The sequence below is a fragment of the Syngnathus typhle genome, linkage group LG19 (assembly GCF_033458585.1).
Source record: "Syngnathus typhle isolate RoL2023-S1 ecotype Sweden linkage group LG19, RoL_Styp_1.0, whole genome shotgun sequence".
Lineage (NCBI taxonomy): Eukaryota > Metazoa > Chordata > Actinopteri > Syngnathiformes > Syngnathidae > Syngnathus > Syngnathus typhle.
Genome location: NC_083756.1, coordinates 3,654,900 through 3,677,808, shown reverse-complemented (window position 1 = coordinate 3,677,808; position 22,909 = coordinate 3,654,900). Strand labels below are relative to the sequence as shown.

The window sequence follows — 22,909 nt, the reverse complement described above, 5'->3', positions numbered from 1 at the left end:
GCTCACAAGATTGACGATGTTGTGATATCATGCGCTCATGATGCAGCAGATGATAAAATATGATCACACTCGTGATGGCGCATAGTAGGAGGACATTATCATGATGATGTCACGATAGAATATTATCACGCTGTGCACGACTTATTATTTCGATATGAAATGATGTGATGTTCTCATGAGCAGGATATCAGCGAAAACTCAAGAGAGCGTTTTGGTGAGCCAAGCGTAACGTCGCGTGCGAGCTAAGCTCTCTCGACGTCTCCTCTCACATGACCTCCCGCCGTTTACGTGGCATTTGTTGGCCGTAAGGAGGCTGGAGGACGCGCACGTATCGCCTCGCGATTTATCCGCGGCTAACCGGCCGCCTTTGCGACAAGGCCGCTCGGTCCTGCTGAGATTCTTTCGTGTCAAGACACCATGACCTTCTTCACCTCCTCCTCCGCGTTTGAAGCATGCTGGGTAAACTGTCAGGCACGCGGCCCAGGCGTTAAGACAAAGGCCGGCGTGCCACCGAGCATCCGGCTTGAGGTCGCCTCCGATTTATTTTTAATCTGACCCACGTGACTTGTTAGCGTGTCTATGATGACCTTGCTAGGGTGCAGCCAGATAATTGGGAGTCAGCTGACCGGCCTTTGTTGTAGCGCTCGTTAGCATGGAGGCCTTTGACGATCCTTTGTGACGCCGGGTCAAGGGCAGGCCCGTGAGATGTTTCGTCTGCCAATGCGATGGCAGGCCACCGCATTCACTAGACAAGATGCGAGTAGACCTTTTGAAAAGCCAATAAAGTGTCCTTGAGGAGCAATTCTACTTGGCAACGTCCAAGTTTGGCCGACGTGTCAGCCTCGAGACAACGCCAATTGCTAGCAAACATGACACTAAATTGCAAATCATCCTAAGATTTCGTCTTTTGTTGTGGGCGGAGCTTGTTGGCAAGGCTGGATGTCTCGCCAAGTAACACAAAATTGTAACGGTTCCATCAAACGATCCTCTTTGTTGTTGCACCGTTTCGCAAATGCAGTGTGAAATCTCTGGTTACAGCGCCCCCTTGCTGTGACATCCTGCAAATGCATTTTCATGCGCACTCAAACTTTGTAAACGCAATTTACCATTTAAATGAAAAGTTGTTTTTGCACTCCAACTCGGCTTGGTGACCCAATTGCCTGTCTTTTGAGTTTCTATATGATTAGCGAGAGCATGTCATTACTGGTGCGCCAGTAATCACATTACAGGCGCGCCAGTAATCACATTACTTGCCGCGGTCACAGCGGCACTTTTGCTGACGTTTGCCGTTGTCTTTTTTGTCTTCTCTGCGCTCCGATAGGTGCCAATTATCGGACCCTGCCACCGAGAAGCTTCTGGGCCACCGCTGACCCCGTTAGCCGCCTTTAATGTCAACTCCCCGGCGCCCGAGTGGAAGGAATTACCTCGCTTTTAGTCTCCAATCGAGAAAAAAACAGCAGAATGCCGAGCTTGACCGCACCGCGGTGAAACAAGCTCGGTGCTGTGAGGATAAAAACCCAGAGGGGGTTTGACATTTTAGCTTTTCCTCCCCCTTCCTCATTTTATTTATTTATTTTGCTCCTCTTCTGGCCTGAGTGCGGTTTGGAGCAGCGCGGGGGGAGGAAGGCGGCAAGGGTGGCGCAGATGATGGCGCGGTGCTGCTCGGCCGTGCGCAGAGCCCCAGCTCTCCTGGCGCTCCTTGGCCTCCTGCTTTCCATCCAGGGAGCTTGCTCGGGGCCCGACGGGGGCGGCGGCTCAGGAGACCGGGACGAGTCAGGTGCAACCCCTCGGGGGGGCCCGCACAGACACAAACGCAGCTGGGTATGGAACCAGTTCTTCGTGCTGGAGGAGTTCATGGGAACCGAACCGCTCTATGTGGGAAAGGTGAGTGACCCGCTTGGCTTTTGTTTTTTTCGTTGGGTTTGCATTTGCCACCACAATTGGCCCGAATGTAGATGCCTTTGTTTCAGCAGTTTGTAGCACTCAGCTTTGAGTTGCTTGGGGCGGGCTCGCTCTTGAGCGCACGGTAACGCGACTAATGTCGCAGAAACGACATATGTTGAAGCTCTCGTTATAAAAGCTTGTCCTCAGGTAGCGGTGGCGCACGCAAGTGGAAGAAACTGCAAAGTGGAAGCAGCTGCGATGAATTCGGCCACATACTCCACACGCAAAAGCAAACTTCCAGAAGGTCCTTGTGTTGCCGTGGAGACAACCCGAACAACGCGCTAGCTCCTCAAAACAAAAAAAAAACAAAAAAAAAAGCAATATGGGAGCGTAATGAATGTAATGTCATAGCTCATGTGGCCAGGCCATGTTTGTTGTGAATTCTAAAAATAAGGCAGTAACCCACCAAGAAAATAGCAGTACCGGATTTTTACTATAGGTGTGGAATATTTTGAGTTTTATTGATGCTATTAGTTCTGCTGAAGCGATAAACACAAGATAAAAAAACTTGCCTGCCTTTGAAAGTATATTAAACCTCGACTGAAGTGCAAATGCGCAATTTCCTGTGTGTGCCGTTACATTTCTTTTCGGATTCGCTTAGAATTTGCAAAAACAAGATGGTCATCCTCTTTTTGCACCGTCATGGTCCGGATCTGAGCTCGACCCAAAAATAACCTTTCGTACTTTACATAGTTTGTCTTAGTAAGCAAATTCAGATCGTAAATGAGTCGTTTGGTCCACTGAATCAAAACAAGTAGGTCCAAACTAGGGAAAAAGTGCACTTTTTTAATAGTGACGCACCGTCGGATGATTGGCTTGCAGCACTGTTGCCCGTCGTTAGGACAAAACGGCCGTGCGCTGGCGCTCCAGATGGAGTCATCTCCGCGCCCCCCTGGAGTTGTCTGCTCTTTATGATCCAATTACCTTTCGCTCTTTCCGCTCATCTGCGGGCTGATTGGCGGCGCGCCGTCGCTGTTTTCTGGCAAAGCCATTCGGAACCGGATTAGCGGCTCCGATCCCGCGGGGAGCTAGGTGGCCGCTCGGTTGTCCTGTTCTTCTCCTCCGTCCTGCAACATCTAGTGGGAAGCCTTCTGCTTGGACTTGGCGCCGCGGAACCACGACACGCTAGTGACGCAGCACTCGAAGCGCTCGCTGGTAAACGTAACACGATTAGCCCGGTTTCTGCCGGCCGCTCGCTTGAAAGCATGCTTTGCCCGAGATTTAATGGCAGATCAGAAGGCTGCGCGACGTGACATCCTTTGTGTTTTAATTTTTTTTTTTTTTATTGTCAATAGCTTCTAAATTGCAGTAGTTAAATGCATGTTACTGGTTTGGTAAAAGTCCCACCTTGTACGCTGCCGCCGCCGCCACATGCTTACAAGGGCATTTGAAAATGACTTTTCTTTTCATATGACTAATAAAAAAAGAGGCTCATTGAAAAGCGAGGAAATTAAAAGGCTGCTCTGGCTCGTCCACTCTTTGAATGTCAGGAGAAAATAATTGGAGTGCACTAAACTGGAAAATTCGGCCGCGACGATGCAGATTTGTCAAAATTGGAGGCTGACAAAGGATGAAATTTTGTCGACGGCATCCAAAAAGTTGGAAAGGAGTTTTGTGCAGTCATTTTTTTGTTGCTTTACAAGAAATCAATAGTTTCCTCGGCCTGGTGAAGTTACCCGCGGTTGACATTTTCACATTCTTCCATTATGGCCCATGAGTGGTGTCTTTAAAGTTGAATTGTAAAAAGATGAGAGTTTCTGCTTTTTCATACATGACAGTTAGCGCTTGAATGTGACAAAGTGCAGCTCTGAGCCTCAGGCTGCGCTTCTTCATCTTTCTTTTCTGCCATCAACTGATGTATTATGTTAATTTCCCCGCCCATTGATCAAGGGAATGGATTTGAATGCGCATCCCTGGCGGGCGGGAGATTGCCGAACACAAATCGGAATAGCGAACAAACTCCTCTTAGCCGGAACACGCTTCTCAAGGGAACGCGGGCGGCGAGCATCTGTCCGCCGCCTCGGGGACAGACGCTTGTTCGCTCACACGTCTGCGACTGAAAGGTGGACTGAAAGGTCCCCTGCGGACGTCGACGACATGATCCCGAGCGGGAAACGCTCACACGGTGGATGCACGTGTTTCTCCGGCTATGCTTGACTGAAGCGCCTGAAGAGCGCACCTGCTACCTAATGTGGTCGCAAAGTTGCCATGTTGTAGTTGTTGTAGATATCCTCTGCCATTTGCCAAAAGGGGAGGAGGCTATGAAAACATTTTCCTTTACCGCTTCATCAATCATTTTTTTTACGACGGATGATTATATTTACGGGAAAGCCCATAAATAAGTTTACGACGGTGAGTCACGCGCACTTTGTCACCCGGCAGCCGGTGACGCGCGCGATGCTAATGCCGCTTTGTTCGGCGGTCCTCATTATCATCGCCGCGGTCGTCCGCTGTCTAAAAGGTCGGCAAGCGTGCGGCGTAGCGACAAAGGTCACTTGACATAGCGTGCGTTGCTGAGATGAGGGGAGGGAGGAGGAGGGCGATAATTCAGAAGGGTGGGAGGGGCGTGTTAGTCAAGGTGCTGCAGAGAGCCCGGAAGGGCCCAGAAGTCCGTTTCAATTCTGCCCAAATTTGTAGTAACACAAAATGGACCCGGCTCGAAGTTGAACAGGAAGTGACATTTGCCCCAAGCAGGAGGAGTCGCCTGTACGTGACGACACAGGTCATGTGACGTCATTCTGTTGCGGCTAGTTCCAAAGCGCAGGAAGCGTTTGGCGTGTGTGCGAGTCTTTTTAAAGTGATGAAATATGAAAAGAGGAAGAGGGTGTGCATGGAATAGATTGATTCCAACTTTAGCGCCTGCCTTCTTTTATGTGCCTTTTTTTCATCTTCATTTTTTGTGGGTGGGTGAGGAGGGTGGGGGGGAGGCCCGCTAGTGAACTGCTGATGTGTCGGATTTTCGTCATCCCCAACAGGTCTCGCTGCTGAATAATTCAAGAGCGGCCCGCTCGCCGCGGCAGCCCACCGTTATTGGTGTGCTGTGAATTCACGGAAAAAAAAAAAAGTTTGTACTTGTAACTGCCGTGGATGGGAGGGGCGAGGTAAATTTACAGCACTTTTGGCAAGGCTCCATTTTACGACGGCGAGTATTCCTGATTTGGCGGGCAGCGGACGTAGTGATATACGGCCGAGGTGACTTTTTTACGAAGCCGACGAGACCGATGAGCTAATTTCACATGCTTTTGTCTTTACAAGCCGGAGTCATATTCCATTTCATTCCCGCACAATCATCACCTCATCAAGCTTTGCACGTAAAATGGCCGCTTGATTGTGATCAATGCAAAGTGGGCGGCAAAGTCGTCACTGATGATTCGGTGATTGTTGGGGCTGAGCGAGCGCCGCCGAAGTATATTTGGTAGCATAAGTGGCTCCTTAAAGCACGCTAACAGCGGAATTGCAGAAAAAAAAAGACGTGATGGTTTGGAATGTTTGATAGCACCATGATGAGAAAATACAGCAACTCATTTTTCACATTTTTATTTAATTGGGTTCTTTCAAAACGGTTCAAAGCAAATTTGTCTTAAATATGTTCCGCGTATTTGCGTGAGATTAAACCATTAATTGCTGCATTCTTGAAAATGTTTAAGATAGCTCCAAGAATTTCAATTACTTTGTCGTAGTTTTAATGTTAATGGATTTAGTTTTTAACAAATACAAAAGTAAATGTTTTTGCATTACTAATGCATGATTAAAACATATTCATTAATACACAAAATGATTCCCATTTATTCCCATTCAGTGCTGCCTACTGTACTAATTGACCTGTAATTTATATTTTATGTAATTTCAAAAAGAGTTGTGTATATGTATATATATATATATATATATATAGATACTTATATATATATCTATATATATATATATATATATATAGATACTTATATATATATATATATATATATATATATAGATACTTATATATATATATATATATAGATATAGATATAGATATATACTTATATATATATAGATATATACTTATATATATATAGATATATACTTATATATACTTATATATACTACAGAAAGTTAAAGCTGAAGCTTCAAGCTGCTTTACTTTTTTATTTTTTGGTAGCATTTTTGCCTGGAAGATGCTGCGGGACGGTATCACCGAGTTAGATGAATTTCACATTCTAACCTGATTAGCCTGCCTAATCTGTTTTTAGGTCGGTGTGTAAACAAGTCCGAATTGCAGCTGTGCTTGAGTCACCTGGAGGCATGTCGTCCGGTGAAGGAGAGCCTAATATGCTCAAAGTGCGGAGGGGAGGGAGTTGGCTTGAGCCACCTCCTGCTGTAATTAAGTGTGGTCGTAATGAATGATGACCACTAATCCTAAAAGTGGGCGGGGCTCCATCTCCAAGGGGAGTGGGAATGACCTACATGTGCGAGCGCCGACTTTGAACGTGAAGAAGCGCTGCGGCCGTCTCATTTCCATCCCCTCAAACATTGATGGAGTTGCAATGCGGTCCTCCCAGCCAAATGGTCGAGCGGACCATCTCGTCGACCGACTTCCGTGTCTTGATTTTCCCAGATGTAAATGGGATTTGCAAATTCATTTTATACACCAGCGTGGACGTCATGCAAGTCTAATGATCCGCTGAGCTTGCCATTCATCACAAGCCTGCCCAAAGGAAAAAAAAAAATCGCATGATTTATTCGAATACTAATATTAATATTGAAAGCCCCCAGCAGCAATCAACAGGGCTTCGCGATGGCTTTTTCGTCATTCTTTTTTTTTTTGGTCATCCAACTTAAAAAAATAAATCATTTATACTACTATGCTTTCCCAACCGTTAGTAACGGAATCGAAATAAAAAGAATGGGAGTCCCACTTAGTCATTCAATTCTTGCTGTCTTTCTTGTGCTGGCCACCAGGGGCCAGTAGTGGTCTCACCTCTGAAAATCTCATCAGAGCTCAGCTCAGCGAGCAGCCAATATGGCCATTTTGCTTTTCTGGCCCTTCTTAATGACATCATTGCATTATTTTCTTGCGAGAAAATCGTTTTGCATCGACGCACTCGTTCATAATAGTAGCCACGCCCAGTTTTGTATGCAATGCGATCACCTTGGATTGTGTCAGCCAACAATGATGATGATGATTTCATGACGGGCTGGGAGACGTAGCAGCGTTTTATGATCTCTGGCGATAAAAAAAACCAAACATGCTTGTCGGCCCCATAAAGGGCTTTCCTGACGACGGGCGATTGCCAGATAAATGATCTTGCCGCTATTCAGCCTCCATCTCATTCCATTTGGACTCTTTCTGCACTTCCAATGACTTTGACACAGCCAGGATGCAGTCATAAATTTGCAACTCTCACTGGGAGGGGAAAAAAAAAAAAGCCGAGGGATTTCTGCAGAAATATCCTTGGGAGCGGGTCGATCGGCTTTCAATGGAGGAGATGAGTTCAGCGCGCGACGGTCCTGGCGGTTGGTTGACCAGCAAACTGCTCTAAATCAAATCCAGCACTGGAAGCATTGTGTACACATCTAAAGTCTCCAAAGGCATGTTCCTCTTTAATTAATAAGGCGTTTCATTGTTTGAAGTCGATGCTTGTAATCCCCTCGGATTTCACTTGATGCCGCGTTAAAAAAAAAGAAAGCCATCATGCTGCTGGTGTTTTTTTTGTGTGTTTTTTTTCTCTTTTTCTTTGAGCAGACTTGAGTAGTGCAAGGCTTTCAATCAAGCTGGAGAAGTAAAACACGGCTTGAGTGGCAGCTTTAAGGATTTGCGTGGAGAGGAAAAGGAAATAGATCAATTGAGAGATGCTGTTCGAGTCGATACATAGATTCAGTTTGTTTGGTGCCGGCAGAGTTTTGAGTCGAAGCCGCCGGCGTGGTCAAGTGGAAAGCAATTGAAGCAATTAAGGCGTTCGACGTGCGTTGCCGTTTAAGTAGGAAAACAAAAATGCCACATGTGATCAATAGTTACATGAGGACGACATGGAACAGCAAATGGGAGCAGCCCGACTCCAATTGTTTTTTTTTTTGTTTTTTTTTTTTATAAAATCCCGAGATGTAAAAGTGCCCATCGTAAAGTGACCTTGTGGCGACGCTCACCAAGTGGAAGAGGCTTGTGTCGTAAAGTCAGTCATCTGGCGCTTTGGGGGATTCGTCCAACTCCAGGGCCCTTTGTCAATTTTTAGCACCACGCTCCGTTTGGGAGTCCAGGTGGTCTCGCTCGGCGTGCTGCTGTCGTTGGCTCTCGCAGCTCATAAAGCTCAATTAGCGGCGGGGCCGTCAGCTTCCACTCCATGTCTGTAAGATACTAAAGCTGTCATGAAGATGTCACAATTTTTGGCTTCCAGTCGCGCTAAGCGGCCATTGTCCAAGTTCCTCGCCTGGTTCTGCCCGCGTCCACCAAATGTAATCAGAATCTCAGCTGACGAGGCAGCGCCACATTGATGTGTGAGAGGAGAATCTCGGGACGAGAAGGTTATCGCCGAGAAGACCGAGAAATCGCTCCGGCTGATAAAGTGGCCGCGTAGCCGCGACGCTCGCCTTCCTTATAATTAGCTGCTGGCGCTAATGCAGCTGGGTAAATAGTTTCAAGGGTCATTTGCGACTGTTTTATTTCCCGTGGCGGATGGGATCCACTTTACGTGGCAGTCAATCAATGCGAGTACATCAAATCAAGCGGCGTGCTCGCTTGCCAGGAGCTCCGAGGACACGCGCCCAGGCCAAACACGTGCGTGTACCCGATCCAATACGCTGTGGTTGTATTTTGTCAAATGCTGTTCAAAATTAGTCACCATAATGTGAGGAAAAATGTGACATTATGAAAACGATGTCACTTAAATCTAATAATGAAGTTTTTTGAAGAATTTTTTGTGTCCAACAGAATGCAACCAGAGAAACAAAATGTGCGAAATCGCCTCAAACAGGAACCTTCTGTTTTTAAAGCGAGCCATTGCACGGTGACGCCACTTAGCATAGACCAGCCCCGGGCTTGAATATTACATGCTAATTTCTCTTGGAATATATTCCTCATTCTTTTTTAAATATAATGCATATTAGCTTCATTTGCATAATTGTTTTCTTCCAAATCGCTGTAAAAGGCCATAAATGAAGCGTTGTGATGATGTCAGAATCCATTGTTGATTTGCAAAACACAGTGCACTGCTTGGCTGCCACCAGTAGAGGCGCTGTTGAGCTGTGACTCCAAGCCCGTCTGTAGAAGAAGAACAACATGACATCAGGTCACGCTGTTGAGAAAATTGTTTGCCTCATCCTAATCGCCTCATCTCAGCCCTTGGTTGCCACGGTTACAAAACGTGTTGAGCATGAGACAAGATGGCCTCCTCAAGCTGTCTCAGGTCTCCTTTTATGACCGCCCCCTCAAAACACTCTTTTGCCACAAGCAAGCGTGTCAAAATGGATCTGAAAAATGCCAAATAAGTTCTTGTTTGCATTTTTCTGACACAGGGCCCGTCCCGGCCACGGCAATTTGCAGCGACGGGGTGACGACAGACGCGTTATTTCACACCTGGGAGCGCTTTTCAAAAGTGCGAAATTGAAGACGTCTCCTTCCAAAGTCGTTGGGCCGCATCCGATATCTTCCCGGTTAAGCGTGATCCGAACCCGGTGAAAAGTCGCCGGATGTCATCGACGTCTATTTGCTGAAAAACGAGGCGCAAACGGAGTCGTCGGCATCTCCAATCCGAGCCGGCGCCGCTTTTGGATGCGATTGGAGTCGATGGGGCAGATGGATTGCGCTATTAAACGCTAGCGTCTGCCTGACCGGCTCACAGCAGCCACAAACATCAGCGCCCTCATCAGGAAACCACTTCACGCTTCGCCCAGGACTTTGACTAAAGGCCACTTTTGATAAATGTCAGGCTCCAAACATTTTTTTTTCCTTGCGCATCCTCTACACGGTGGCGTTCCCTTGCTCGTCCGCCGCGCGGTTTGGCTCAGGGAGCCGAGCAGTAAACACTGGGTTGCTTTTCCCGGCGGTCATGACAATATTTACACGCAGCGCCACGGAGACCTGCCCTTTCTGTCTGAGTCCCACTCCAAAAAAGAAAAACCTGCAAGGACAGGGAACTGAATTACCCACAGTTAGATTCTATAGCTCAAAAAGAGGCCGTTCTGTCTTTTGATCACTTAGCCGAGCTCCAAATGAAGCAAGTCCAAATGTAGTCGTCTCCCTGACCAGTCAATTGCCTAAAAAGATGCAGGAACAGGTTGACATACGGCGTCGTAAAATATTTCCCGGATACAAAGATTGGATAAAAACAACGTTGGGATTGGTTGTAAATCGTATTGATGCTAACGATAAATCTGCCGACGTGTATCCGACGCGTCCTAACGAGCCTAGCAGCGGGGCGTAAACCTCGCAGAATTCCTTCCGGCTCCCTAAGATGGCGGCCGTCCTCGGCTAACGTGTCGCTAATCATGCGTGGCCGTCACCCGCCGCCCCGTGTCCTTGTCGGCCATCTTAATCTGTGGCTTCAGGCGTTCCGGCAAGGAGATTAGCGATGTCGCTCTCGTTAAACGAGAGGCCGGCCATGTTTATGAATCCAAATGTGTGCAGAGAGCCTGAGAATGGTAAATAAGCAGACGCAATTATGCCAAGGAAATAGCAAAGACGCGTCTTTGCCTCTTTTGAGATGAAGAGGAAGAAAAGGATGAAGAAAGGTACTCAAGTGGCTGTTCCACTTCGACTCTTGAGACTGAGCTTTGTTCTCGACATCATACAGATGCATTAATGCAGTTCCCTGTTCATGTTTTTTTTTTTGGGCGAGCGCTCACCGTAACAGTTACGGACGTGGGCTTTTTTTTTTTTTTTATTGCAAACGTCGTGGCGCTCTGCTTTTAAGTTACACACGACAAAGACGAAGCTCATCAAAGAAGTCGCTTTCAAGCTCACTTGCGTAAGACCCGGCGCACTCGAGCGTGATTGCACCTGGAGGGTTCGGATGACTTGTGGCGCTTCAAGCTTGGCGCACCCCGGACGCCGCTGGGCTTTTATAGCTCGGCGTCGCACCCGCAGCTTTACGGGCTACTTTGCGGTGGGCTAATTAGACCGCCGGGGTCCATTCGAGTGGATTTTGGAGGTGTGCTTGTGCTTTGCGTTTGCTCTTAACAAGTGCAAGATGCTGATGTTGGCGGATGTGCGAAGTTTGAAAATTGATGAACAGGAAAAGATGGCCGACGCTGAATAAAACGTTGTCTTATCTCATCTCACTCGGAGATCGACTTGAAGTCGCGTCCATGGCCGGTTCTTTGCCGTTTTCGTTCTTCTTGCCTACCTGCCCGTCTTTCAAGCCAATTTCGCTTCCACCTCACTATGAGTGAAAGCCTTCAAATAATTCAAAGTGGCTCGGCTCTGATTAGCGTCTGCCAAGAACCCCCCCACCCACTTCCCGACTAAGCTGGAGAGGCTCGGGAGTTTAATTATGGGGATTCTAATTAGTGTTATGAGTGCGGCGCGACCCCCGTGCGATCTCATTGACCCCGAAGCATCTGAACGGGTGTCGCCGCCGTCGCCATTGTCTATCAAGCGGCACGTGTTACCCTGAGGCTGAAGTCTCACGTTGGATGAAAAGTAGCTTTGCACGCAGAGAGCAAGGCCAACTAATTAGGCGGCGATAGAAACACCATGATGGATGACGCTACGGCACAGAAAGGGAAATCTCCCTCATTCTACCTGCGCAGGAGCACTTTTAGGATATTTTATTGGGCTTTTGGCTTTTTTTTTTTTACAAGACAATGCAGAGTAGCTGGAAGATGGATGGAGAGCGGCCGCAAAGCAGCGCACACTTGCCAATTTTGACTTTTCGCCGCGGTTTGTGCAAATTGGACAGCAGAGCCAAAAAAAAAAAAAAAACTGTGAAGGGCTTTGTCACATTCCCCTCGAGATCAAGACAGGAAGGAAAAAGGAAAAAATGGAGCGGCGCCGGAGAAGCTCCCTTCGGCGGCGTAATGGCTCCTCGGCCGCGACGCTCGCTTTTTCATCATATGCCGGCAAAATGGGATTGAGCAAAGTGTTTTTCAGCAGCGGCGGGCTGGCTCACCTTGACGGCTCACCTTCACAATGCAACAAAGTTGTCGCTGGTAAAATCAGCTGCAAATCACCAGCCGTGTCATTAAGCCAGCGTTTCCCTCCGCCAGGCTCGCTTCTTCTTCCCCCTACTTTTTTTGCCCACGCTCACCTTTGGGAAACAATAGCAAGAAATCATTTGGAGTGCGTGTGAAGAAATTACATCTTAAAATCACACTTGGTATCATTAGTAGTAGTTTTTTTTCTATTGTTATTGTTTTCATCGTCATCATCTGCATCGTCATCATCCAGGAAGTGCAACTCCTAATGATGCCGACGGCAATGACGAAGCTACTTGTCAGCGTCTCAAATGACATTTTGTTGCGGTGCTTTTGTGGAGCGTGTTAGCAAGCGACAGTGCGCCTCGTACGTAAATTGTCGTTATTGTGCCCCAGCCGGAGGGGAAGATGTGTCAAATGCACACCTTGACCCCGTTGGAGCCCCTCTGACAAATCATATTATTCGCTAGCCGACGTGATAGTGGGAGACAGTGTGTGTGTGTTTGTGTGTGTGTGTGAATTCACAAGATTGTAACTCTTTTATGAGCTCCAATCGTAGGTGGAAATATCTGGCCAGGCCCTCGAAAGGCCGATATTTATAGTTGTACTTCTTGCTCGCCAAAAGAAAGAACGCAAGGTTTACACTGGCTGTTGCTTAAAATCAACACTTCACTTGTGTGCGAGTGTGTGTGTGTTGGGGGCCATTTGTAAATGTCGCAAATCATAGAGTAGCCTTAGAGCACTATCAAAGCTCCTCGCCTGCGGTTTTTGTCGGCTGTGACTCACAGTGAGTTTTAGCATGCACTTAGCCACCGACGGTAACATTCATTTCAGTTAGCTCCCGTCTACACGCTTGAAGTCCAAGAAGAACGCTGACCGGCTGGCCTGGGCCGGGCCGCATTTATCACCTGTGAAATCAATGACGAGCTGCTAGCATCTTGATAGCCAACAAACAACGTTCCCCTCGTGTGTTTCTGCAGGTGACACCAAGCCAAGCCGAAACGATACAACCGGCTTGTTATTGTTCACTTTTATTTCGATGTGTCCATCAGACGTTTGGCAGCCTCCTCTGCCGCTGCGCATCAGGGGCCGGTAAAAAAAGAAAAAAAAAAGCCCACAATGAAATAGCGGCTTTGCATCTGACTGGCCTTTTTTTTCTGACAAAGGGGCTTTGATTCCCTCCTCCAGAACCATTTGAAAGGGATACCTATTCCTGTCCCCCATTCATGTGCATCCCTGTGATGAGGGCGCACACACACACACACACACGCACGCATGAAATATCGGAATAAATACAAGAGCTTGCCCCGACTGCCACTTTGATTCAGTGTATTGATGTGGGAGCGGGCGAATGGTGGCCAATTGGAGGGACAATCAGTAGCTTTCTTCTCATCATCCAGCCACTTTATTAGGAACCCCCAAGGGGTCTCAACTCCCAGAACAAATGTCCACCATTCAATATCCGGCAACTTTGGCCGCCGCATTACGTCTCATTGTTTCCCCCGAGCGGCGACCTCTTTGAATCGTGGCAGCAGCGGTCGGTGGAAATGCAAACCAGCTCGCCGCATTTTTGTCCGTCTTTGGTTCACATCTGCCTTCTCGTTGGCCAATTTGTAATCAGAGGGGATTCAAGCGGCGGCCCGGTTCCTGGCAGGAATCGAGTCCAATCTGTCAACAGCCCCAAAATATCCATTCCAATTCCATCTTAATGGAAAATGATTGAGAATGGATCAATAGGAGTACACTTCATTCATAGTTACTCAACAACTTAATCAGCATTATAATCATAAATAATGAGACATAATGACACGAGGGATTTAAAAAAATAATAATAATCACACAAAATATAGCAATTGATTTAATTTTACCAATCAACCAGTTTGGGTTTTGATTATAGTGGGGAAAAAAAACGGTGTCCATGCCGCCCCCTTGTCGCATCTCCTGTGGCGACAAGTGGACAAGATGAATGGACGCAAAGCGCCGACGTCCGAGACAGCTGCTCACATGGATTCTTTGAGTGACATCTCTTTTTTGTCCCCCCCTTCTTCTTTTTTTGGTAGCGCCGTCACACATCTCCCTCTCATCTCGGCCTCCTTTTTAATGATTCACCACTCGAAATTAATGAATGATGCCCGGCGGATTGAAACGTCTGCTCGGTTATTGATTTGCAAAGTAGAAAAATGAAAAAAAAGGACCAATTAAATGAAGATGCAGACAGGAAATGATGTTTGGACTGAAATAGAAAGTGCAGAGCAGAATCAAATGGGGGGGAAGGAATGTCAAGTCTTAGCAAGGTGCCCAACCTCCCCTCGTCAAAATGAAATGTGGACTTTGTTAAACACACGAGCATGGAGCCACTCCAAAACGCCAAATGGCAATTCTGGCGCTTCCCAAACACGCCAGCTCTCGTCGCTGATGCATCGCGGTAATGGAAAACCTCTGGCGTCAAATCAAACTTGCAGCGGCGTCGCTTATTTCCCGTCATGTTGACATTCTTCCAATAGATTGACGAGGGCTTCCAACAATAATCCGGCGCTAATGCAAAGAAAATGTTGACACATGCAGCCTGTCGCCGCGCTACACGACAACACACACAAACTTAATTAGACGCCGCTGCTCACAATAATAGCAAAAAAGTCATTTGACTCAAGCCAATTATTCTTTTTCTCCGCCGTGATTGAAAAGCACAACAACCGAAAACATGATTTAGCTGTGATGCCTGATTCGCCAATACGATGATTGTCATTGCCTTTTCCAGGCTGAATGTTACGGTAGCGGCTCGGCGAGTTAAGTCGCATCTCGGGATGATGCGGCCTTGAGCGAGTGCTCAACTCGACTCATTTTACTTGGAAACAAAGCAACAGGCGCGTCACGGCACTTTTACATTGATGGACGCCATCTTTGTGTTGACAACGTATCGTCAGTTTCAAATAAAATCTTGCATGCTGCTTTGATGGCCACATTATTTTGAAGACTTCAATTTGTGTCATGCTAGCATTTTTATTTGCGGGGGCTGGAGGAGCGCTTTTCATGTTTTTGAATGGCCCGCAAATAAAAGCGAGCGGTGGGTCCAGATGACCTGAGCTGGCTTCCATTTTGAACGCTGTGAATGAGGAACTCGTAGCATCTTGAAGGCGCCATGTAAATGCATGCCACTTAATATATTCCGCCGCTCGACAAACCTAAATCAACCCCCCGCCCTCCCATTCTGTCCCATGAAATGGAAGGTGCTCCATCATGGTGTCTGCAGAAACATTTTTCTTAAAAGCCTCAACTCACCACTTGTGGCACTCTGTATTGCTGCTCATTAGAGCTTCAACAACACCGGACGTCACTCTGGGATTTTCAGATGCTTCTTCAGAATTTTTAAATAATAACAGGCCAGCTTTAGTCGACCCTTTTTCATCCGAGTTTTGCTGGGCGATATGAAATTTTTTTTTTTCTTTTCCGGTTTGATCATGGATTTGTCAACACGGCAATTTCATATGAAGCAATCAAAAGGGACTTATCTCACTGGGGAACACAACCTCCGCACTTGGTCTATACAATCGTGAATTTATCAAAGAAGCTTTCAGCGTTTCCGAAAAGAAGCGCTGCTCGTCCAGATGAATCCAAAGCGCCCCCCCCCCCGAACATCACGGCTCATATTGGCCATTTCATAAATATGAATGTGGTCGTCAAATGTACACAAGGCTTTGATATTTCCACTCATGCCCTTTTTGTTTGGGCCAGCTTCACTCGGACGTGGACAAGGGCGACGGCAAGGTGAAGTACGTGCTGTCGGGCGAGGGCGCCACCTCCATCTTCACCATCGATGAGAACACAGGCGACATCCACGCCACCAAGAGGCTGGACCGGGAAGCGCAGGCCTACTACACGCTGCAGGCGCAAGCCGTGGACCGACTCAGCAACCTGCCCGTCGAGCCTCGCTCCGAGTTTGTGGTCAAGGTGCAGGACATCAACGATAACGAGCCCAAGTTTCTCGACGGGCCCTACTTGGCGGGAGTGCCAGAGATGTCCCCGCTAGGTGAGCTTGCTCTCATTTCCATTATTTGCTCTTACATTACATTTTAATCTCTTAAAACAAGCTTGTTTTGGTGCTGGCCGTCCCCTCGATTTCCATCCATCAGCTAAAATGCCAGCGCGGGCCTGAAGGCTGTTGATGTGTGACGCATGTTTGAGAGGCCACCGGAGCAAAGCAAGGCACGCCTCCGGGGTGTTTCCTTTCCACGCTTACCTGCGTGGTCACCCTTTGATTGAGGCAAATCCATTTTGATGGCGGGACAAAGCCGTTATCTGCCGTCCTCCAGCCGAGACGGTGAAATGCCGCCGGCTAGGCCGCGAGCTGCCACCTCATCGGCGTAACCGGCACATTGTTAATGCAGTTCTGCGACAAACTCGGCAGACAGACTGACATGCTAACTTCCTGCTCTGGATGAGATCTGGAAGCCATCCAAAAGAATTGCCGTGATTGGTAGCTACAATGCCGGCCATGGCCAGTAGCTAACAACTAACTAACATGATACTCTCAAGAGATCGATTTTGATGGACTAAAACAACTTGCTCGGATAACTGGCTCATGTCTCATTTGCTCATTTGCTCTGTCTTCCATGGCCTTTTGTCTTAAAAAAAAAAAAACTGTCCAGTGGAGAGCGAGCACATTCCTCGAGTTTGTTTTTTTTTTCTTTTTTTTTACTAATGCTCTGCTTGCAAAAACAGATTTAAAATAAATGAATAAATAAAACTCTTCCCTGGTGCTTGCATACAAATGGAAATTAGCAGAAAACAAAAAGTGAGTCCTTTAAATTACAAATGGACTTTTTTTTCACCAGCCGCCACGGTTCAAATGAGGCCAGACTCGTCTGTCCTTTGACCTTGGCGCTCCCAACGAGCCGTAACGGAAGCTGTCATGACTAAGAGGCGATGATATAATCCGGGCGTCCTTCTCCGGCCGGCACGCTGTAACTCCTGCACGGGGCGCACGGAGCCGCCGTCCGCCCGCCCGCCCGTTAATTGTGCTTCTTTACGAGGCGCCCGGCCGACTCTAATCTTCCATTTCTGTGATCACTTCATTCTGTAAAAGCCCGTAAAACACGGCTCGCCTCGGAAAGTCTCGTTTTTTACGAGCGGCTCTGCTTCCCAAAAGGCGTCGCTTTTCTGTCATATGCTACAATCTAAACGTGCGCGTCGTTAAAATGAAATATGAAGCAGGCGGGCAAGGAGCTTTTTTTGAGGCTTTTCAAGGAGATTCCACCAATACGATGAACTTGATCATGTGACTTACTTTCAATTCAGTCTTGAGGGTTGGAGCCCAAAAATGTTAGCGAGACCCTTGCTTGAACACCCAAGAAAGTAATTTAGAAGATGTAATTGCGTTGTGTGATGCATGAGAACATCCTGGACAAACAAGGCTAGAGTCCTCGATGGGTCGCACTCTCCATCTGGCGTCGACATCTTTGGCTCAAAACAGAAACAAAGGGAGTAGAAAAGAATTACACTTGAGCTTGCAAACAAACGGCAGCAGGTCTTTGAGATTTTGCGTTCTTGACGACATCCGAAAATAACAAGTCATTCCGAAACTAAACAGCGGCGGCGTTGACGACAGCATCGCACCTAATGACGTTATTTACCGCCTGACAAGTTTCCATCCTTCCAATGTGACTCAGCTTTCAAGTGCAACCGCAGCCGTTTCCGCAATTAGCCGTGTCGGTTGCCGTGGCAACTAATGAAGGCCCGTCCGCCCCCGCAGGAACTATGGTGGTGCAAGTGGCGGCCACCGACGCCGACGACCCCACGTACGGGAACAGCGCCAGGGTGGTCTACAGCATCGTGCACGGACAGCCCTACTTCTCCGTGGAGCCCAAGACAGGTGGGTGGCTCAAGCACGCCATTTTTAAAAAATAATACACAAAAGTAATTGAGAATCCGTATACTGCACAATCACTCCATCCGACTGTTGTGAGTGCGTGCGTGACGCGGGCGCGTGTGTTGCTAGCTCCACCGCGCACCTCGCTAGCCAATTAAGGAGCAGAAGCGCCGACACACCTGTGAAGCTTGTTTACCGCATTGCATCGGAAAGGCTCCATCAAGCCCTCGATGCTGCGAGACAGCCGTAACGCTGGGCTCAACTCCTCAAACGAGCGCCAAACTTTTCCCGGGCGCCGACTTGACTCAAGGAGAGGCGAAGCCGCGGCCGGATAATGGCTGGATTGTAAAAACACCTGCGATGGATGAACGGCCAGAAGCAGCAAATGAATGGCTCACACACACACACACACACATCCGTGTTGTGTATCTCCACGGGGATCCGTATATGTTTACTAAAATGTCCTCTCAAAATCCCTGGTAGCGGTTCGGGTGTAGAAAATAAGCCAACGATTCCAAACACAGCGGCTGCTTTCAAACTTGTTCAAAGTCGCTAATTAGCACAGGGAGATTTTTAGCGTAGTCGACTATGGCATCAAATCAAAAATAGACGTGGAAAATTTTCCCGGGCAGCAATGCTGACGTGCTGCACAATTTCAGCTCATGTTGAGTAACTGCGACGGGAGCGGTTGGAGAATGCCGAGGTCGTCGTTTAAGACATGGATTCGCCAACACGCTGTGTGACAATATCCTCGGGTCGGACGTTGTTTTATCCACAGCCACTTGCTCAGTTTGGCGACATCATGTTTCATTCGCCGCCTCTAATTTAATCTGATCTGGCAATGTTGCAGTTTGTGGCTGTCATGAATCATAAAAATAAAATGGAAAAAAAAGAAGCGACATTTCTTTCCCACCTGGCCCGGACGCTTGCTTAGTTGTCACTAAGCGACGCCGCTAATCCACTTGGCGAGGTTGGTGAGGCTGTTGTTTGTTGGCTGGGTGCCCCCCCCTCCCTCGCTCTCTATCTTTGTTACCCCGTGCGGCGCCGGTGTCACTCCCGGGGAGAGGAGATGATTAAAATCCCGACTGCGGCGGATGGCCTCGCATCGCGCTCTGACTCGCCGCCTCCGGTGCTAACCAGCCGCGTTGTTTCCGCGCATTTATCTGACTGTCGCCTCGCTACTGGCGGCAGACAGGTGGCGAGCACCAAGCACCCCCCCCCCCCCCACACACACACACAACGTAAAAAAGGCAGACTTGAGCTCTTCAAGATGAAGAGGGGAAGCTGGGATTTGCGAGGCCCCTCGGGCAGCCCCTTTCCCGCCAAATAGAGCCTTGCGACACAAAAGCGAGGCAGCGGCGTCTCCGGCCAGGTGAGCCAACCTGAGACACGAAGCGGACCGCACGTGTGCTGCCAGAGCAGATTGCCGTTTTGCATATGTCGCCACAGGTTGTCCTAATTCCACGGCGAAATCTCCCAATCACATAATTAAGGGATTCTGAAACAAAACAGCTTGCCAGAACCTAAAACTGGTTCAGTTGCTTTTTCTCTCTTCAAGGGAAACGTTGCAACAATTTGCCACATGTGTTTGTGCACTTTTCATGGCACTCTTCATCAATGGACTCCTGACAGGGCATGTTAGTCACACTCGCGCATGTTTTGTGTTGTTGTTTGTCATCAGAGGGAAATAATTGCACGGCAAGCCGCTGTATTAGCCAACAGCGGGAGACCGAGAGATTTATGAGACGCCTCGGGCCGTAATGTTCTCCATTTGGAGCGGCCGCCGCAGCGGGAGCCCCATGCTAACATCTCCATCATGAGACGATCACAGCGAGCGGGCGTCTCCTATCTGACATTTTCACACGAGGGCGGTCAGTCGGGATTGGACGTGGCCTTTTCTTTTGTTTGAGCGGCCGCCTTTTGATTAGATTCACCGCCGGGAGCAGACAAAGCCGTCTGGCCGCCCGTCACCTGTCACCGACACGTGAGGTGAGGCGAGGTGAGGCCGCTCATGTCGCCTTCAGCTTGCCTTTCACCCGAACCCGATTCCACTCTTATTCTTTGTGACTTTGCGAACGTGCGTCTTGTTAATTACAGCTGAAGTGACTTGCACCGCGGTTGAAGGCACACTCCGCTCTAAGCCGCTGGAGGCGGCTATCAATTAAGAGCCTGGTCCTTAGCATCTCGCCGCGACATCACCTTCAAGCTCAACTACGACTAATCGATGAATATAAATGACAAAAGTTAAGCGCTTCAGGCATGACGACGGATGTATTTGGCCGTCCGCATTATGCGTGGCTTGCAAACGGCTGCGGGATGAAATGGCGCTTCCCAAGGGCACCTTGGAGATTCAATTGGGGATTAAAAAAGAAAAACGCAGAGTTGTTGCAAGAAGGCCATTCGGGGATGCAACACAGCGGGCAGCTTCACAGTAAGCCCTCCTGACCATTAGGCACTTTGTCAAAGTCACCCAACACCAAAGACCATGGCGTGTGCCGCAAACGGGACTAATTAGCAAGGCGCACTCGGAGGCCCGCCCCCTTTGGTGTGCCTGCTGGAGACAGAAGTAAAACTTTCCTTTCCCAGCTTGTAGGCGGCAGTGTAAGATGTGCCGCAATGGAAGGAACCGGCTTGTGAACTTTAGCACCAGAGACTCACTTTTTGAAAGCTGTTGTAGCTACCAGGATGGGAAATGGAAGTAACACAAGTCCGAGTCAGACCTGTGCGGTGTGAACTTTAACACCCAAGGCTTTCTTTTCCTGCCCTGCGGTGGTGTGGAGAGGGGAAAAAAAAAGACCCAAACGAGATCCTCAGTAAGAGAAGAAATCAACTTTGCGGTTATCTCGTGCTCCGTCTGCAATTGTGCGAGAACGCCTTTTATTTGCTCTGACAACAGAGATAAGATTTGCCACAAGCTGGCACGTCTTTTATAGAACCGGCCATAGGCTCTAAGATGGAGTCCGTCCCGGAAGAATTTTGGCGAGAGGCGGGGGGCGGGACGTGGTGCAACGTTGCCTGATCGTGACCTTTTTCCTCATCCGGCCTGCGGTTGCCGTGGTAACCCTCTTGTCACTCCTCATCATGCCTCATGTCTGTATGTCACGTTGTCATTGACATTCGGCGGTCAGCGAGAGTCACCCGTAGGTGGACGGCGGCTTAAGGCCAGGATGTATCCGCTATCTCCCGCGCAGACAAGATTGCTTCCCGCTCTCATTACGTCGAGGAATCGGGGGCCGTTAAATCTTTGCCGCGATGAGAAAAGAATGGAACTTAGCCAAATGGAAAACACGTCCCTGGCGCAGGCTTGAGATTTGCCCGCAGATGACAAAATTGAATGAAACAATTTCAAAAATGTACACGCCACTTGGGATTAGTTGGATTGGTCAGACACACTTCAGGCCAAATTCAGACAAATTTCAAGGTCGGAAAGCTCATTTTTATGAGGCATGCTGATCAGAAGACTAAAAGCTTGCAGGATTTGTCCAATAATGGCGGTAAACATCTTTGAAATATCAAAGAACGCAAAATACCTGTGTCGTGATAAAAAAAATACAGATTAGAAGTTTCAAAACGTGCAATGCCGATTAGGTTCTGCTTGTACACACGAGCAACTTTTGCTAGATGAACACGTAGGCTAATTAGTCGGACATTTTCTTGCCAAATTACCATTTCTTACACACTTCAATGCTTCCGTTATTTCTCTGTAGGCTAGTAGGAATTTTCCATTGGCCTGGTGGTGCCAATTTAACAGTTTCCTGACAAAGTAAATGGTAGAAGAGGCCAATTTTGAGTTTCCAATAGACTTGCATTGCCAACTTTGTTGGAAGTTAACTCCATCAAGTTGAGGTCAACGCATCCCACCCAATATTCCCCTCAGTAACTAAAACACTCATAAAGCAACTTCTGGAAAGTCATAAAAGTCTTGTAACAACTCCAGGCACGACGCCCCCCCCCCCCACCCCCCCATGATAGACAACTTACAGCCCCATCCTTCCTTTTCTGTTTTTTTAAAGTATATATACAGAGATATATATATTTGACAGTGAACAGCAGACAAAGTCAAGGCATTAAGACTTGTATAATGCGCCACGGTGTCACGACAGCCAATCAGCTTCTTGCTGGCTGGAAAGAGAGCCAAGCTTAATCAGCGGTGCTCGGCCAGCGAAGAAGCCCGGGATGTTGGCGCCGGCCCAAAAGCAGTATCTGGGTGCACATTAAAGTGTGTGTGTGTGTGTGTGTGTGTGCGTGTGTGTGTGTGCGTGCGTGTGTATGTGTGCGTGCGCAAGCTTGACAAGTTAATAAAGCAAGCGATTGTCCTCCAGAAAGAACGTTAACAAGCTACACTGAGCAATTTTTCACAAGACTCGCCGGCCACTTCATTAGGTAGACCCGCCTCACCTTCTAACACTTGATACAAGAAATATATTTTAAAAAAGGTAGATTCTCTGGTTTGATTGATGACACTGTCAGAGAGGTTTTAGTTTCGCACTATTTTTATTATTGCAGTGGGCTACGTCGAGGCGTTTCGAGTACGTTTTCCTTAGCATCTTTGGAATGACTGATTTTGAACTTCCTGTTTATTTTCAGGCCGGGGTCCTTGAGACTTTTTTGTGCATGTTTTTTTTTGTATTTTTTAATGATAGACGTGTCCACCAAATCTCCTGCTGAACTGGTGTTTTGTTCTAACTTTAAAAGGAGTACTGCTGGGCTCATGTTCAGGACCCCTCAATTTGTTCAGTGTAGGCGTACCTAACAAAGTGGTTGCTCTCATACAGTCTACTGAAACACATTTCAGTATTCAAGCATAAATCCACATGATTTATGAGAGGATTACAATCGTGTGAGTGAGAAAAAAACAATCAGTGATGAGTTGGAAGTAATCCTGATTTATGTCCCTGGCGGTTCCTTGTGTAAACACGTGTTTTTAACAAGTTAATCCACTTATTGACGTCATTTTTTGAAGTGATGCAATAAACCTTAAAGAGGGAGGAACAA

The 22,909-nt window shown here is 47.8% G+C and overlaps 1 protein-coding gene across 2 annotated transcripts in view; it reads left to right on the top strand.

The window, feature by feature from the left end:
• The first annotated feature begins 1,644 nt into the window (after positions 1–1,644).
• Positions 1,645–22,909, top strand: part of cdh7a (cadherin 7a) — a 34,497-nt gene continuing 13,232 nt past the window's right edge. For both annotated transcript variants that reach the window (XM_061265833.1, XM_061265832.1), the window contains exons 1-3: positions 1,645–1,884; positions 15,781–16,075; positions 17,798–17,917. In XM_061265833.1, coding sequence (XP_061121817.1) covers positions 1,645–1,884; positions 15,781–16,075; positions 17,798–17,917 — 655 coding nt within the window. The remainder of the gene's footprint in view (positions 1,885–15,780; positions 16,076–17,797; positions 17,918–22,909) is intronic.